This window comes from Malus sylvestris, chromosome 14, assembly GCF_916048215.2.
Source record: "Malus sylvestris chromosome 14, drMalSylv7.2, whole genome shotgun sequence".
NCBI lineage: Eukaryota > Viridiplantae > Streptophyta > Magnoliopsida > Rosales > Rosaceae > Malus > Malus sylvestris.
Genome location: NC_062273.1, coordinates 5,371,887 through 5,387,195, shown reverse-complemented (window position 1 = coordinate 5,387,195; position 15,309 = coordinate 5,371,887). Strand labels below are relative to the sequence as shown.

Genomic DNA, 15,309 nt, shown 5'->3' with positions numbered 1-15,309 from the left:
GCAAGTCATTCTTACCCATCTGCAGGAGTCCATAGGTACGACAACCCTTGTAATTGTACATTCAGTATTTTGTGTTTAAGATGATTTGAGAAAACCAATTACATTTATGGCTGTGTTTGCTACACCGCATTGCTTTGCTGGATTGAGCTAGTATGAGTTAGTCTAAGTTGTATCAAACAGGGTGCTATTTAGCAATCTCACTAAGTGGGACTACTGCCTCACTAGTCTCCTTATTTTAACCTTGTTAAATGAGGGCTTGAACTAGAACTAACCCAAGCGAACACGCCCTGTAGGTTTTTTAAATAAAATAGAGCTTACTGTTTAATTCAATAACTTGAAATGTAAGGTAAGTTATGATTCATTGGCTGCCAATGTAAAAGTAATGTTGTTACCATTTTTATTCATTGGTCAAAGAGAAGAAGATTTGGGTTAGGTCTTCATGTCTTAGTGGCTTTAATTTGGTTTATTGCCATCGCTCAGGGTATTGGGCTTCAAATGCAAAACTTTGGTCAAAGCTATCTCCAACTCCGAATAAACTCTCAGCAAAACTTTGGTCAAAGCTATCTCCATCTCCAACTCCGTCCAACTCCGTCTATCTCTGCATCTAGATAATAGATATCAAAGTTTGAATTTCCATTTCTTATTCTGTTTTAATTTTTATAATAGTTTGATTAGTTTAACTATATCAGTAATTTAAGTTATGCTTTTTAAATGGATTAATGGGTTTCCTACTTTGCTTGATATCAAAGTTCTTAACTACATAACTAGATCACCGAAAATAAGACTTGAATTTGATTACTTATAATAGTTTGATTAGACTTAACTATATCAAAGTTCTTATTATTGCAACCATACTATAGAAGATTCACTAAAGCAATTGATTACTTAGATGTTTTCTCTTCAATTAACTGATACCTACCACATATTGTTTCCGTCAGATCATTGAATCAATTGATTACTTAGATGTTTCCGTCAGATCACTGCAGAGGTCGATTCATTGAATGAGGAAGTGACAACCCTAAAGGGTCATCATGAGGTCCAGGGCGAGTAGATGAGGGAACAGATAAGGGCCCAGGACGAGCAACTGCAGGCCTATGTCGGGCATATGAGAGGTCTAGTACGAGCCATATAGATGACCGGCCTCCAAATCTCGCTACCAGTACCTGATCTTGCTACTACACCTTCGACCTCCGAGCTACTTCATCATGCCGATACCCAGTAGCCACTTCACCTAGAAGACTATTTGTAGTTTTTTTGTTTTTTTATTCGGACATCTTGTATGTACATTTTCATATATTTTATAATTAAATATTTTTCTTTGGTTAATTAATTATTGTTTAGAATTTAATTACAATATTATTAAAAAATAATATTTTTGACCAAAACCAAAAAAAGTGATCTAATTCACTTTGCGCGACGAAGAGGTTACATGCGTCGCGCAAAGTGGCTTTGCGCGACGTAGGTTGCGTCGCTCAAAGTCCCTTTGCGAGATGTAAGATGCGTCGCGCAAAGCCACTTTGCGCGACGAAGGGGTTACATGCGTCGTGCAAAGCCTTCTGTCACTGCCTTGCCGCGACGGTTTTTGCGCGACGAAGGTTCGTTGGGCAAAGTTTTACGCGACGTTTTTTGACTTTGCGCGACGAATGACCTGCGTCGCGCAAAGTGTTTTTTGTACTAGTGATGGTGTCGGAACCAGAGGTATAAACTGCGATAGCAGCGGTAGTGTTGCAAGATTCAAAATTTTGTTTCGTAACTTGCATCAAGTTGTGGAATTGACTATTGTAAGCGAATATGAGAGTATCACCGACATGAAACTCTTTTGTTGAAGCCCACTTGTTGTAATCAACGAGACCTCTAGATGTCCACCCATCATAATCGCCAACTTTAAAAACATCACCTAAACAAACACCAGAAAGCACCATCATCATCACGAAGAAAATTAGTGCAATAGTGTTTTGCAGAGCCATGGCTAAAGAAATAGAAGAGGAAGGACAAATCGAGAGTGAAGGAAAGGAATGATTGACTGAAATTTGTTTGAGTGAAAGACTCGACGCGACCATGCATATATATAGATCAATGTGCTTTCTCCTAGTCCGGTTCGGAATAGGTTTCCAAATTGCGATTACTAGTAGTAGTAGTAGGAAATAATATATGTATATTGTTTCGCAAATGGATAGCAGAATGAGTCTACTAACAGGATTCAGTTTTTGACAAGAAAACAATCTACCAGTAGGATACTAGCTAGGATAAGGAAGTATACATTTTTTCCAATAAAATAGATTTTTATTTAATTGCGGGAATGTCACGTCAGGCTCGCAAATAAGAAAATATTAAAATTTATTTGTAACAAATCGAAGTATATAATAAATTGAGTTTATTAGGAATTGTAAATAAGATTTATGGATACAGTGCAGATCATTGTACAACGAATTCTAGTCCACTGACTAGTTCACCGATGAAGCAGGCATTCGCCTAATAAGAATTAAAATATATAATATTTCACAAATTTATTGCACAAAACAAGGATTATAATTATTCAAATGAGATGTATGAATGTACTCTCATTCTCTTTTCATCCCACTAACACATACTTGGGACACCAAGCATGCACGTCCGATACCATGCTTATACTACTTGGCTTCGAATACTATAGAATATGAGTTAGCACCCGCCTATCCCTTAATCACAAATTTTTGAATTTTATTCTCAACTTTCACTTGTTATATAGGCCATTCTCTCCACGCCCAAATATGTATTCAAGTCTTTCCTCCAATGTCTAGTGAATATATACAAATTTGAAATTATATTTCCAAGGCCTTCTTCGTCTTCTGAATACATTCACAACTCAACGCTTAACACAACTCATGCACCATATTTTTCTTGATTGTGCGAGTGTTTATGCATATGCAGTACAAAATGTCAATAGTCACATGCTATCTAATAATCATACAAATTTCAATACCGATCAAGCTATTATATATCGAAGTGATAATCGTACAAGCAAAAAAATGAACAATTCAAGAAGCCCAGCATATAACAAGAACAAGAAGAAAGCATTATCCTCAATCCTTAAACTGATACAATGCTTAATTATTCAACTCTTGAAACATAAAATCAACTCTTTTTTAGGGATTAAATAGAAACATATGACAACCCAAGGAACCTGTAGACTCGAAAAACAGTGATCCTGTAGTAGCATTATCATTCTTATCAACTTCCACGCAGCATATTAAACCATTGCTACTAATGTCATTAGCTATTATCGGCGTCTTCTTGTAATGTATATTATATGCAATTCAAACGCAACAGTAGCACACAAGAGAAAGGGAATGTTTAGGCTACTAGCACGGATCCATTGAAGAAAACATGTAATTTGAACAAAATACCCTTATTGTACACATCAACAAAATGTCCTTATTGCCATGTAGAAACATTTGTTTTTTTTTTTATTTTTTGGGACAAACAATAGATAATCTACTCTAAATTCATTTAGAATATGGGGAGGGGTGAGGGTTTGAACACCGGACACAATGAGTTGAGAAAGAAGAATGTATTCACCATGGCAATCAACCACTTTCTATGTATGCAGAAACATCTGAACCCTCAATTAAGCGTGTTGTCTCTCTTGACAGAATGTCAATTGTGTTGTCTCCCTTGACTGAAATAACACTATTCACATAAACAGCAGCTTGAATAAATCTTGGATTATCCACACCACGAATAGAAACGTACTTTCGTGTTTTTGTGCTTAAGTTGTAGGAGACTATATGCCCATTAGCGCTAACTATCAGAAGCTCGTCGCTCTTCCAAATTTTCAGTGGAATCAAAATGTCCTGTAAAGTTCCAATGCTTAAGTGTTTTATCCATGAACCTTTCACCTCCTCTATTATATAATAAAAGAGCGATGGAGTCATTCCATACTGCAAGACTCTTAAGCCACCCATTGATGTTACGGAAGTTATCTGGAAGGGGTATATTATGAAACACCTCCTCGCTCATATCGAATGAAAGGATGACTTCATTATCTTGTGGAACTGAAGCTGCATACCAGTAAAAAATTCCCTTGAAGTACATATCAAAGGAAGCCATCTAGAAGGCATTAGCTTTGATATCGCACTCGATCACTCTCCAAGAATTAGTACCCAAGGTGTATACTTCTGCTTTTCTTCTAGGCATGCATACTTCTTCACTAGAAGGCCTAGGCAAAAAATTGACAATTCTAACAACCTTGTACTGTTTAGTTTTGGAATCATAACCGAATCCCGCGGCATTGCTATACGTGATGATTTCTTCTCCTTTGTCAATACCTAAATGACGGCGAGGCCATGGAGGGTGAAGAAGACAAGACTCGGGAAGAAGCTTGAATTCCTTGATTGCTGGATTGTATAAAACAATAATGTCGTTGGGATATTGTAGACAGATGATCCCATCACAATGACCTAACATTTTTACATTAAAAGGAAGTTTCCTCAACCAGAAGTTCTCAACCTCAACAGTTGCAGCATGATGAACATCACCATCATTAATAACATCGTCGAAAACATTAAGTAACGAAAATACATCCATCATATCTGGCGTCAGGTTGATCTTGTTGCGGATGAAGTTTTCCTCCTTGTCCTTTATGTTGGTGCCCTTGGGGACGGTACGCTTGACAATGATGCTAGTGGAGGAGGCCAATTTGTTGTGTTTGGGATTGGAAAGGTGCTTCTCCACGAAGTTAGGGTTCTTGATCAGATCGCACCATGACCTACGGACGCACTTGAACCGCATCAAAGACTTAGGAGGCAATCTTGACAGAATTTCCACCACCATCTCTTCGGACAATTTGCACAGCTTTGCCATTTTTTTTATCAATCCTCCTCCTCCTCCCCCTCCAACGTACTTCTTTTGTATGATTGTATCTGTAGGTTTTTTTCACCTACGCGTTCATCACATCACACACACACAAAAATCGATCTCATGTTGTTTTTGAAGGGTTAATTTTATTAGGTAGGGATCGAATTGTAGTTCTTTAAGAAATTAAATTAAGGTAACTGGAGAGGAACAAGATGAAGGAAAATGTTCATACCTTGGAATTCGGGTTGTGTTAAGAGTCTGGGAGGAGAGATTGAAAGTAAAACTTCAAAATCCACTCAGATTCCTCATCGGTTTTCGTGGCTGCGATCCTTTCGTTTGGATGAGGAATTTCTAATGTAATGCCAGGGACAACTGTAAGTTCTCTTGTTTGGGAACGATGTGTGAAATTTGTAATGTTTAGGTCATGAAATTTATTGGTTTTTTACAGGCAGTTTTGATGGATATATATGGGTTCTTTAGAGAAAGGCTCTTGAAACTCTTATTTTTCAAACAAAAACCCACATAATATTAAACATTCAAATAAAACCCAAAATTCAAATAGACTACCATGTAGACAAATATATAGCCAATTATTACAATATATTTATAACTTATGCCACAAAACCCTAATTATGTCAATAAATATTGTTACTCACCCTATGGAAATTTTACCTTTCTTGTATCATAAATATTAGTAACATATATATATATTAACGTATATTCATAAACAATTAGGGCACATTTTTCATATGAAAAAGAAAATCCTTTGTACAATCAGTTATTTTGCATCAAATAATATTGTTTGATAAAATAACAAACCAATTAATATTTTATGTTGTAGGTAAATTATTTTACATAGATTATTACATACATTAGACATTTTTTTTATTTGTTATTATTATATGCATGTTAAAAATAATTTATCTATATTTATATGTAAAATATAAGTAAATTAATTTTGAATCAAATAGCATTTATTTTGTAGGTAAATTAAAATAGTAGTTACATTGTTTTGGTCAAGATAAACAGTGCCTAAATTATTTTGTAAAAATTAAACAAAGATAAATTATTGCCATTAAAATAAAACAGTAGATACATTAGTTTTTTTGTAAGATTAAACAATAGGTAAATTATGTTGTAGATACATTATGTTTGTTAAAAAAAAAGGAAAATTAAAAGTAGTAGATATATTATTTTTAATCAAATTTCCTTTATTTGTAGGTGAATTATTTGCATGCATTATTACATATATATTGGGCACATTTTATTACTAATATATATGTGTGCAATGGTTCACCTATATTATTATATAAAATATAGATAAATTTATTTTGAATCAAATAACATTTCTTTTATTTTATAAGTAAATTATTTTGCATGTATTATTGCTGGGCAAATTTTATAGTGCCCTTTCATATTTTCATTTGGTAAGAAAATGACAGGATTAAATTAAAATTGTCTAATTTTATGCAAATTTGAAAAACAATTATGAAATCTTAAGGAAAGTATAACATTAGTGCTTTTTTTTTTTTTGCCAGAAGCATTAATATACAATTTGTTGTGATATATTATGCAATGATTTTAAACATTAATGCATTTTTTTTCATTAATCCCTCCCTTCAAATCTACATAGAATTAAATGTATACATTAAAACTGTAATTAGGGGTGTTTTAGGCATCTGAAAAATGCAAAATGTGTGAAGGCAAACATAATTAATGAATTTTGCTTATGTGGAGCCTAGTCTTTGGGTTTTATTTAGGTAAAAAGACAATGTCAGGTTTTATGTAAAGAAACTCGGGTTTCAAGGGCTAAAGTCATATTTTCAGATATATTTATCGTGAATCCAATTGTTCACGACTAAGGTTGTCATGCACCGATATTGTCTCCACCTAACCATCTAGGCCCAATTCTCTAGATGGTATCAAGCCCAATAGACCTCATGTGTGAAGTTTTATCTCAAAAAGTCTCGATATATACAATTAAAGTGTTGCAACTATATTTAAACCTTAGGTTATTATTGTACTTCTCCTATGTTAAGACTCTCTTCAAATTCATCTTGACCTGTATCGACCCAACCTTTTATGTTAGTGTTTTAATACTCCTATCTAAATGCAGTTAGTTTCCCTTGGAAATTCAGAATAGCCGTTATGCAAGAGCTGTCCTTTCCTCTTTTGGATTTAATCAAGAACTTTTGCCAACGAGATTTGAACTCAAGATATTCGAAAATGGTTGCCGACATTATGCAAGAATTAAGATTTACCGCATCTGATCATTCATAAAAATAATTTATCACCAGGATAAACCCTAAATACCATACAAACAAACAAAATTCAAATAGCTTTACGCTTTCATCAACATCATGAATGTTAATTTTATGGAGACAATCATTGAACAAATCACAATCAAGAACCAAACAACATCCATGTTAAAGATGGCCAACGAAAGCACGAAAACCGTCATTAGGCCATCAAACTGGTAAGAAACGAAGAGAAGAGTCCTTTAACTCTATAACAAGGCTAATATCCCAACAACACCATAGTATTAATCGGAAAAAGAAAAAGAAAAGTAATTATCCTGCCGTGAAACTCTTATCAACAATTAAACTGTGATAAAGCACTTCTGTTTATGAGGAACAGAAGAGTCCTTTAACTAGATAACAAGGTTTAATTCGTTTACTTCTAAAGACAAACGCGACTTTTCGCAACACATACATAGTTTTATGCAAACTAAAACAAAAGAGCATATATGACAATACATAGATTCAAACTCACACCAACGTTCCACTTCATAAATATCGAGACCGGGTGCAAACACAATCTACCTTAACACTATGGTACACAAACACATACAAAGACATGCATATGTGTGTCTCTGTATTTCTTTGAATAACTTGGTTCTTTGAAAATCAATTCAAAAAGTGAAACGACCCGAAGTAGGAAAACAGAACTATGGTCAGAAAAACAAAACTATTGTAATGGTCATTGGTTACAATGTTGCATACATTTTGATGTCAGTATATACGAAATGAATTGTTAATAAAGTTCAACTAAACAACTTATTTAACATACAAGGCAGAACTAGAATGACGACGATGACCACTTAAATTTAGCTCTCAAGAGAAAGCTCCAATTCCAGACTAGAACAGAACTCACAGAAGCTGACCACAAGAGAAAGCTAACAGCAGAAAGAAACAAACGGAGACTCAATTAAATTGCATTACCACAGCTTCGGCATGATCGAACCATTAACATTACTTAGTTTGATTACTCATAACCATTGCCACATAATTCAGAAAAAAAAATAATTCAGTTCAATGTAGTGGCATTTTAAGCATCTTCAAGTGCACAAAATTGTTCACAGCTTAATTACTTAACAAAAAAGTTTGATTATTTTGGTAAATAATACATGAAAATTGATAACAACGAGTAAAATTCGTCCCTTTTTAGAGTCCCAATGATGATTACAAAAGTAAATCTTAATTTTCATTAGAGAATTAGAACACTAATTAAACAACAACAATAACAAATCACAACCTAACAATAATTTTTGAAAAAAAATTACTAAAATTTAGAACAAACCCATTAGGCAGTGAGAGGAGTCCTGAGTAGTGAACCCATCAATTGGTTTTCGGGTGCGGCATGGGGAATAACCCGGAACTAGTGCCTCTCAGCGGCTAAAAGCCCAAGAACTTCTGCAAATTGGTCTGAATACTGATCAAGCACAGAAAATACAAAAACGCCATTGAACAGTTAGTCGCATCCTCCCCTTGCAGCCCTCTGTGGCTCATCTTCATCACCAACCTAAAGGGCTTACAGGGTAACTTCGCCACCGCCTTCCCCTCGAACAACGAGTTAAGCAATCTGAAGACGACGAAGAGGACGAGGGCTACGACGGCGCCGGACTTGAACTTGAAGAGCGACAAATTGTGGCTTGATTCCTTGAGGCTGCTCTAAACGCGGTCGATCTTCTTGGTCTTGGACTTTTTGGTAATTTTGGTGGCGGAGGTGGAGTTGGTCTTCATGGTCTCGAGCTTCTTGAGCGCTTTGTCGATGGAGGAGTGAAGGGACTTGTAGGAGTTGGTGCGGTAGATGAAAACTCATGAGATCGCCTCGCAAATGACAGTGGTGCAGAAGGAGATGCCTTCCACCGTCAGGCTGTCCGAGTACTTGAGGCCGAAGAGGAAGGAGGCGGTGACCATCGGAAAATCGCCGAGAAAACGCAAAGAAAATTTGAATATTGGAGCGTTTGATCTGATTTGGTGGTGCGTAGATTTGTTTAGTTTAGATTGTGAGATGTAGTGGACTTTTTCTATGGGCCTAATTCTAATGTTGGTCTGGGGCCTTGCCTTGCGCCTTGAGCTTTTTTATATTTTTCTAATTGTTAAAAAATCTATTTTTACTGTCACCGCTAGTAGATGCTTGAACGTAACAAATCCTTAGTAAAAAATGTTTCTTTCAAAATGCACTTCAAGTGCTTTCGGAACCTAAAAATATTTTCACCTTAAGTACTTTAAGTCATTTTAAAACTATTTCCAAATTAGCCGTAATTTTATAAGATCCTTCCCGAACTAAATCTCAACGTTCTTCAATTGTTTTTGGTTGTAGGTTGTAAGACAACTTATAAAGATTTAACCTAGTGTCGAACGAAATGGTTAGGGGTGTGTATAGTAGTAGTATATAGAGTTATGAATACATGAATTTTGAGAGAGTTTAGTTGACTTTCATAAATTCATGTAGATTTTGGTTGAGCATATTTGTTTACTTTACAAGTTGGGCATAGCCCGACATCTATGCACCAACTTATTTGGGAGAGTGTTAACGTGAGCCTAACCCGTGTCTAGCAAAGTAATCTCTTGTAAATAGCATGTAGCCTTGTATATATATTGGCCTCCATAAGGAGAAGAATAACATACATAAATTTCCAAATATTTTAGCATAAATAAGACATGCTAAAAGGGTTACACTAAGGGGAGGGAGAATTCAGTTAAACTACACAATGGGTAGCCTAATTTGGTATCAAATTCGCCATCCACGATATTCGAACATAAGATCTCTCACTTCCAAATAAAGATGAATACCACCAGACCGTATTACCGAGTGGCTAGAAAGAATAAGTTAGATTGTGTAAAGAGAGACTTTGGATGCGGTCCCTAGCTATGAATATTCTTTGATTGATACCTTGTTGGTTTTCAATTTTTTATCCAAGTCCCTGAAATTAATGTGATAATTTATTTCTATGTACGTTACTATATTTTTTAACTTAAAAATTTTAGTTGTTTATATAAATGAGATTTTAAATAAAAAAAACCATAATTTGTGGGATTACAAATATTAAAATATAAATATACTATTGTGTGTGTGTGTAAACATGGGTACATTCTTCAAAATCACAAAAACAAATATATATATATATATATATATATATATATATATATATTAGGCTTAATAACATTAGTAAATTTCTCTTTATTAAACTTGACATGGATAAATTTTAAAATCAAAGAAAAAAGAATGTACCCATATAAGTTTAAAAATGGCTTAGAAAAAAATTGAATAGATTTTATATATATAAAACAAGGGTACATTTTACATATAAAAAAATTGGTATATTTAAGAATGAGTACATTTTAAGATTAAAAATTTGAAAAAAATTACATGAATGGGTACATTTAATTAGCATGGGTACATTTAGCAAAATAAAAAGTACAAATAAAAAATACATATATGGGTACAAATACAAATAAAACTTTAAAAAATATGGGCACAAAAAGAAATTAATATATGGGTACAAATTAAAACTGAAAAGAAAATTGGTACAAATTAAAAAAGGGTTGCAAATTAAAAATGGGTACAAACTAAAACTAAAAATATATGATAAAAAATTTAGTCATAAATTTAAATATACTAATTGTAACATTTTTAACATTAAATGAATATATTTAGAAATTAAAAAAAATATTATTGAAATAATTAATGATGTTATTAATACCCAAGGACCTTGATAAAAAATTAAAAAAGAAAATGAGTAGTAAAAAGAAGGAAGAGAACATAATTTCTCCTTGTATAAATTACTATCCTAGTTTAAATTTTCCGAAAGACTCGCTAGTCACCAATGTAATATGTATAATTGATTGAAGACAAAATCTGGTAGTATCGGATAGCATTTATTATGTCTTTTCTGGGGAGTAATTTTTGCAGTTAAGAGAACGTGGCGAAAAAAAAAAAGCCAAACAGATCTGCATGGCTTTTGTTTGAAGCTAACTCTTTAGAGAACCAGACATTTTTGGTTACGATTGAAAAGCTTGACTAACCCTTCAAACAACCCTACACTTGGAATGGCTATCCCTTCGAAACGTTATTGTGAATTAGTGACTCATGACATTGATAAGATGTGAGTCTGTAGAGCGTTGTCCCGCATCAGAAAGTTGAGAAATCTTTGAAGAGCTTATCAGAAATTAAGTTATTTCTCTTTTATTAATTAGTTTTAAGATAGAACCTGAACTTTCTATATCATAGTAGGTTGACTCAAGTGTAAAGCTCAACCTCAACCGTAACTTTACCTTCGTATATATATAAGATCATCTTATTTCCACTCCAAAGTTCTTTTTTGCACACGTTATTTGGAAATCCATGAAGGGAGTGTGAGAAGCTTAATTAAATTACAAATACCCATACCAAATTAAGTGAACTGTCACCCACTCTAGCTGTTAATCCATGTAAATTACACAAGAAGTTTAACATGTCAATCAAGACTTGATAATCATTCACATATGGGATTCATTACCCTCCAGCCAAAGTGATAGTTGACGCAAGCCGTTATATTGCTCATATTGATGAAATCTGTTGGACTCAAAAGGAACAAGACAGACTTGTTTGGTTATATTCTCTTAACTCTGTACATTAACCGAGGTGATTTAGAATCTTATTTATTTGTGTTAAGACAAAGTCCTTTTGCTATGTTTCTAGTAATTATCTAAAACTCCGAGAGCACCGCGTGAAGAAAAACAAGGGGAAAAATAAAGATTAGTCCTTAAGAAAAGGGTTTTTTCGTATACTTTTATAAAAAATTTAAAATGAGCACATTAGGACGGTTGTGAATAGATTCTCCAATGATCAGAGGAGGGAGTTTGTACGTGCTTATAAGTAATTAGACTACTCTATAATAAAACCTCAACTTTCTTCATGGTATCAGAGTAGGTTGTCCATGTTTGAAGATCAACAACCACCCAATTTGTGTTGTTAACGTGCTACACTTGAAAATTCACATACGTGAAGATACGCGTTGAGAATGAATAGTTTACATGTATTTATAAATAATTAAATTACTTCTTAAATTGCCAATTATTTTTTTTTTATTGCGAGATTTCAACTTTTTTCGCATCATGGTGCGGTCGTCTAGCTTGAATGAGAACCCTCTCTAGATCTTCTTGAAGATTTTTAAATCGTGTTCGTTCATCGTACATCGTATGGTCAGAAATTATTTTAAATTAAATATAAATAATACATGACGAAAACTAACCGTACGATATATACGATGAACAGACATAATTTTAGGATTAGGAGAGAATCCTCCGTCTAGCTTGGCTAGCCAGCAGAGTTTCTGTACCAAACCACCTGTCTTTGCGAGCTTTGAGTCTGACCGAGTGAAACCGAAAGTACAAGTAAATGGTGTGCAGTTTCAAAAGTCACCAGACTACACTGACTTAACTCTAGTTAGTGCTTTTCTCTCTGGTGAGAACACAGGTTAGTGAGTCCGTTTTTCCATCTAGTCCAAGTGTCATTACTCCTACTCACCCAATGCATGCAGCTCGTACAAGTCTTTATTTCTCTTCCCACGTTGCTTCAAACCCTAACCCAAACCTCATCCTCTACTTTCAATCAGATCCCTTTCCGGTTTACATTACCCTCTTAGTAAAATAATAAAACTATTTGGACACACTTACTAACACATCTTTTAATATATACATGGATCATACTATTCAATTCTTCTTGTACTAGAGAGAATGTTAACAAATGTGTTAATTTTGTGTGTGCAAACGGTAAAAACTCAAAACCCCTTACTTTTAACCCACTAGACCCCACCCATACAACCCCTAAATTAACCCGCATTTTCCCCTATATATACCCTCCTCCTCCACTTGGTGCTACGCCCAAGCACCACTGCTCGTCACCTCTATTTTCCTCTTTCCCTTCCCTCTTCTTGCCTCCAGTTTATTTTCCATCTCAAGAAAAAGATGTTGAATTTCATGTTTAAGTCCACTTCCATGTTCAATAATTCCAGATCCTCAGCTTACAGCTCTACCATCGCTCCATGTAACTCCATCACCTCATCAGATACCTCAATTCCAATGATGTACTCCACGTCACCAAGCCTTGGTTCGTGTCTCTGTTTGCATGATCGTGGTTCCTTTAAGTACGCATGTAATAGTTGCGACATGGCCTTCCCAACAATTCAGGCTTTGGGAGGCCACCAGAATGCTCACCGCAAAGAGAGAAATGATCTCCGTGCGAAGGGGGTTGCTCGCGCTGCTGAGGAAAACCGCAGGTTCACACCCTACGTGTCCTCACATGACCGCTGGAGATGGGCACCACCATCTATTAACAACAATTTCATCAACAAAACCAAGACTCGAATGCGTTCATATGACTTCTACCATTTCATGGGAATGGCGGGCGATTGTAATCCGAAATGGGGTGCAGGGTTAGAGTTTGGATCAGGTTCTAAAAGAAGGAAGAGTGGTTATGAAGACAACGACGGTGCCGAGGCGGATCGTGACAAGAAGAAGGGTAAGTATGTTGATGTCGCTGATGATTTGAAAGTGGCTATGTCTAATGTGACGCTGAGCTTGGCAACAGGAAGTGGTGACATGGAGAAGTCCGGTTCTGGTTTAGATTGGGAGGACGGGGAGTACATGTACGTTGTTAGAAGTGACGGTGCAGCAAGTACTTCCAAGATTGAAGAGCTGGACTTAAATCTGAAACTCTAATAAGTTAATTTATTAGACTCTTCTCTTTCTCTCTTTCCTCACATAATAAATATGCAACCTTGTATGCATGCTTAGCTTTATCTAGGGGTAATAACCTAATTTAGAAAAACAAAATAAAACTTAGGGAGCTGATATCTGCACTCCAAAAACAATTTCGTCAAGCTCAGATCTATATGTATTTTTTGGAGGTGCAAATAATAAATCTCTAAAATTATGTATGTTATGGCCAGGGAGCGATCGAGGGAGAGAGATGAGTACTTGTTTTTTCTTAGTTTTTTTTGGGTCCAGTTCTAGTGTCTGTGTACCCATTCAGTTTTTCTTGTTGTTGCCAATGATGCCTACTGATGATGAATTGTAGGAGGTTATGTCCTCCATGAATTCAAAATGTAATTGTAAGACATCATGGAATATATGCCAAGTCTTTGTTTGTATTTGAAAATTTGTAACTGCTCTTTTCATCTTATCGATGTGTGTGCATCTGTGTGTTGGTTCTTTACTTATCTGGCTGCACAGAAGTAATTAAGTTCAATTCAGTTAATGGGAAATTAAAAAAGGGCAGTTACAAAGTTGATTGTAAAGCCGGAGGCTTCGACGCCGAGCAAAAGAGTATGTCCTTTTGTATATTAGATCTAAGATGATGATTAACTCTTTGTTCAGAAAAATGGTTTTGAAGATTAATTTACCAAATTTTCAGAAGGGTAATTCTGCCCTATTTCAATTTGTCACTCAAAATACTCCCAATAACTGGTACTAGGTTCAATGAAATTACATATGGGGAAATATATAGCTCCTTAGTATAGAAAGAGATTTAGGGGGTGTATTATATATGAAGTTTGATGGACTTCGCTTGATTCTCATGTTCAAGTGTATTCAATATAGACTTTTAATAAGGACTTTAATTACCAAAGTCACCATGTATAGAATAAAGACTCTTTATGACTTCTATAAAGTCTATGAAAGTCTTGTGGTATTCAATTATGATTTTTTATGCTTTTATAGTAAGTTTTTTTGTCATAGCAAATCCTACCTCTTCCCCTAAGATTTTGATGGATTTTGTTTTTCTCAATTTTCTAATGATATGCTATACACCCACCATAATGCACTATTATTATCACCACTTCCACCACCATGTCGCCACCCCCCATCACCACCACCCCCATCCCTACTCCTCCACTATCCCAACTTCATCCTGACACTACAATCACCACCCCTACTATTAGCTCCGCCACAAAGACACCAAATTTACTACAATCATCTTGCCGACAATCACCACATGAAACCTCCATCATTGTTGCCATCTCATAAGATCACTTTATCATGGTCACGATCACCATTTCAATAACGAAAACTTAAAAAATAATATAATACTTATTAATAAATTAGCCATTAAAAGTCCATGACAATCCGCATAATTCTAAAATTTCTTGGCATTGAACTCTTCTTCTTCTTTTTTTTTTTTTTTAAGAAGAAGAAGAAGAAGAAGAGT

General features: G+C 34.9%; 1 protein-coding gene and 1 pseudogene across 1 annotated transcript; both read right to left on the bottom strand.

Annotated features, from left to right (window-relative positions):
- Positions 1-3,100: 3,100 nt before the first annotated feature.
- Positions 3,101-5,293, bottom strand: LOC126600276 (F-box/kelch-repeat protein At3g06240-like). Its single transcript, XM_050266860.1, has 2 exons — positions 5,069-5,293; positions 3,101-4,918 (listed from the first exon to the last, which is right to left on the bottom strand). Exon 2 carries the CDS (start codon positions 4,840-4,842, stop codon positions 4,090-4,092), a length of 753 nt encoding a protein of 250 aa, XP_050122817.1. The 5' UTR covers positions 4,843-4,918; positions 5,069-5,293; the 3' UTR covers positions 3,101-4,089.
- A 2,909-nt stretch (positions 5,294-8,202) lies between these two features.
- On the bottom strand, positions 8,203-9,099 carry LOC126600035 (uncharacterized; annotated as a pseudogene).
- Positions 9,100-15,309: the final 6,210 nt, after the last annotated feature.

Coding starts and splice junctions, on each gene's coding strand:
- LOC126600276 (XM_050266860.1), bottom strand. CDS start 4,842: ATGGCAAAGCTGTGCAAATTGTCCGAAGAGATGGTGGTGGAAATTCTG.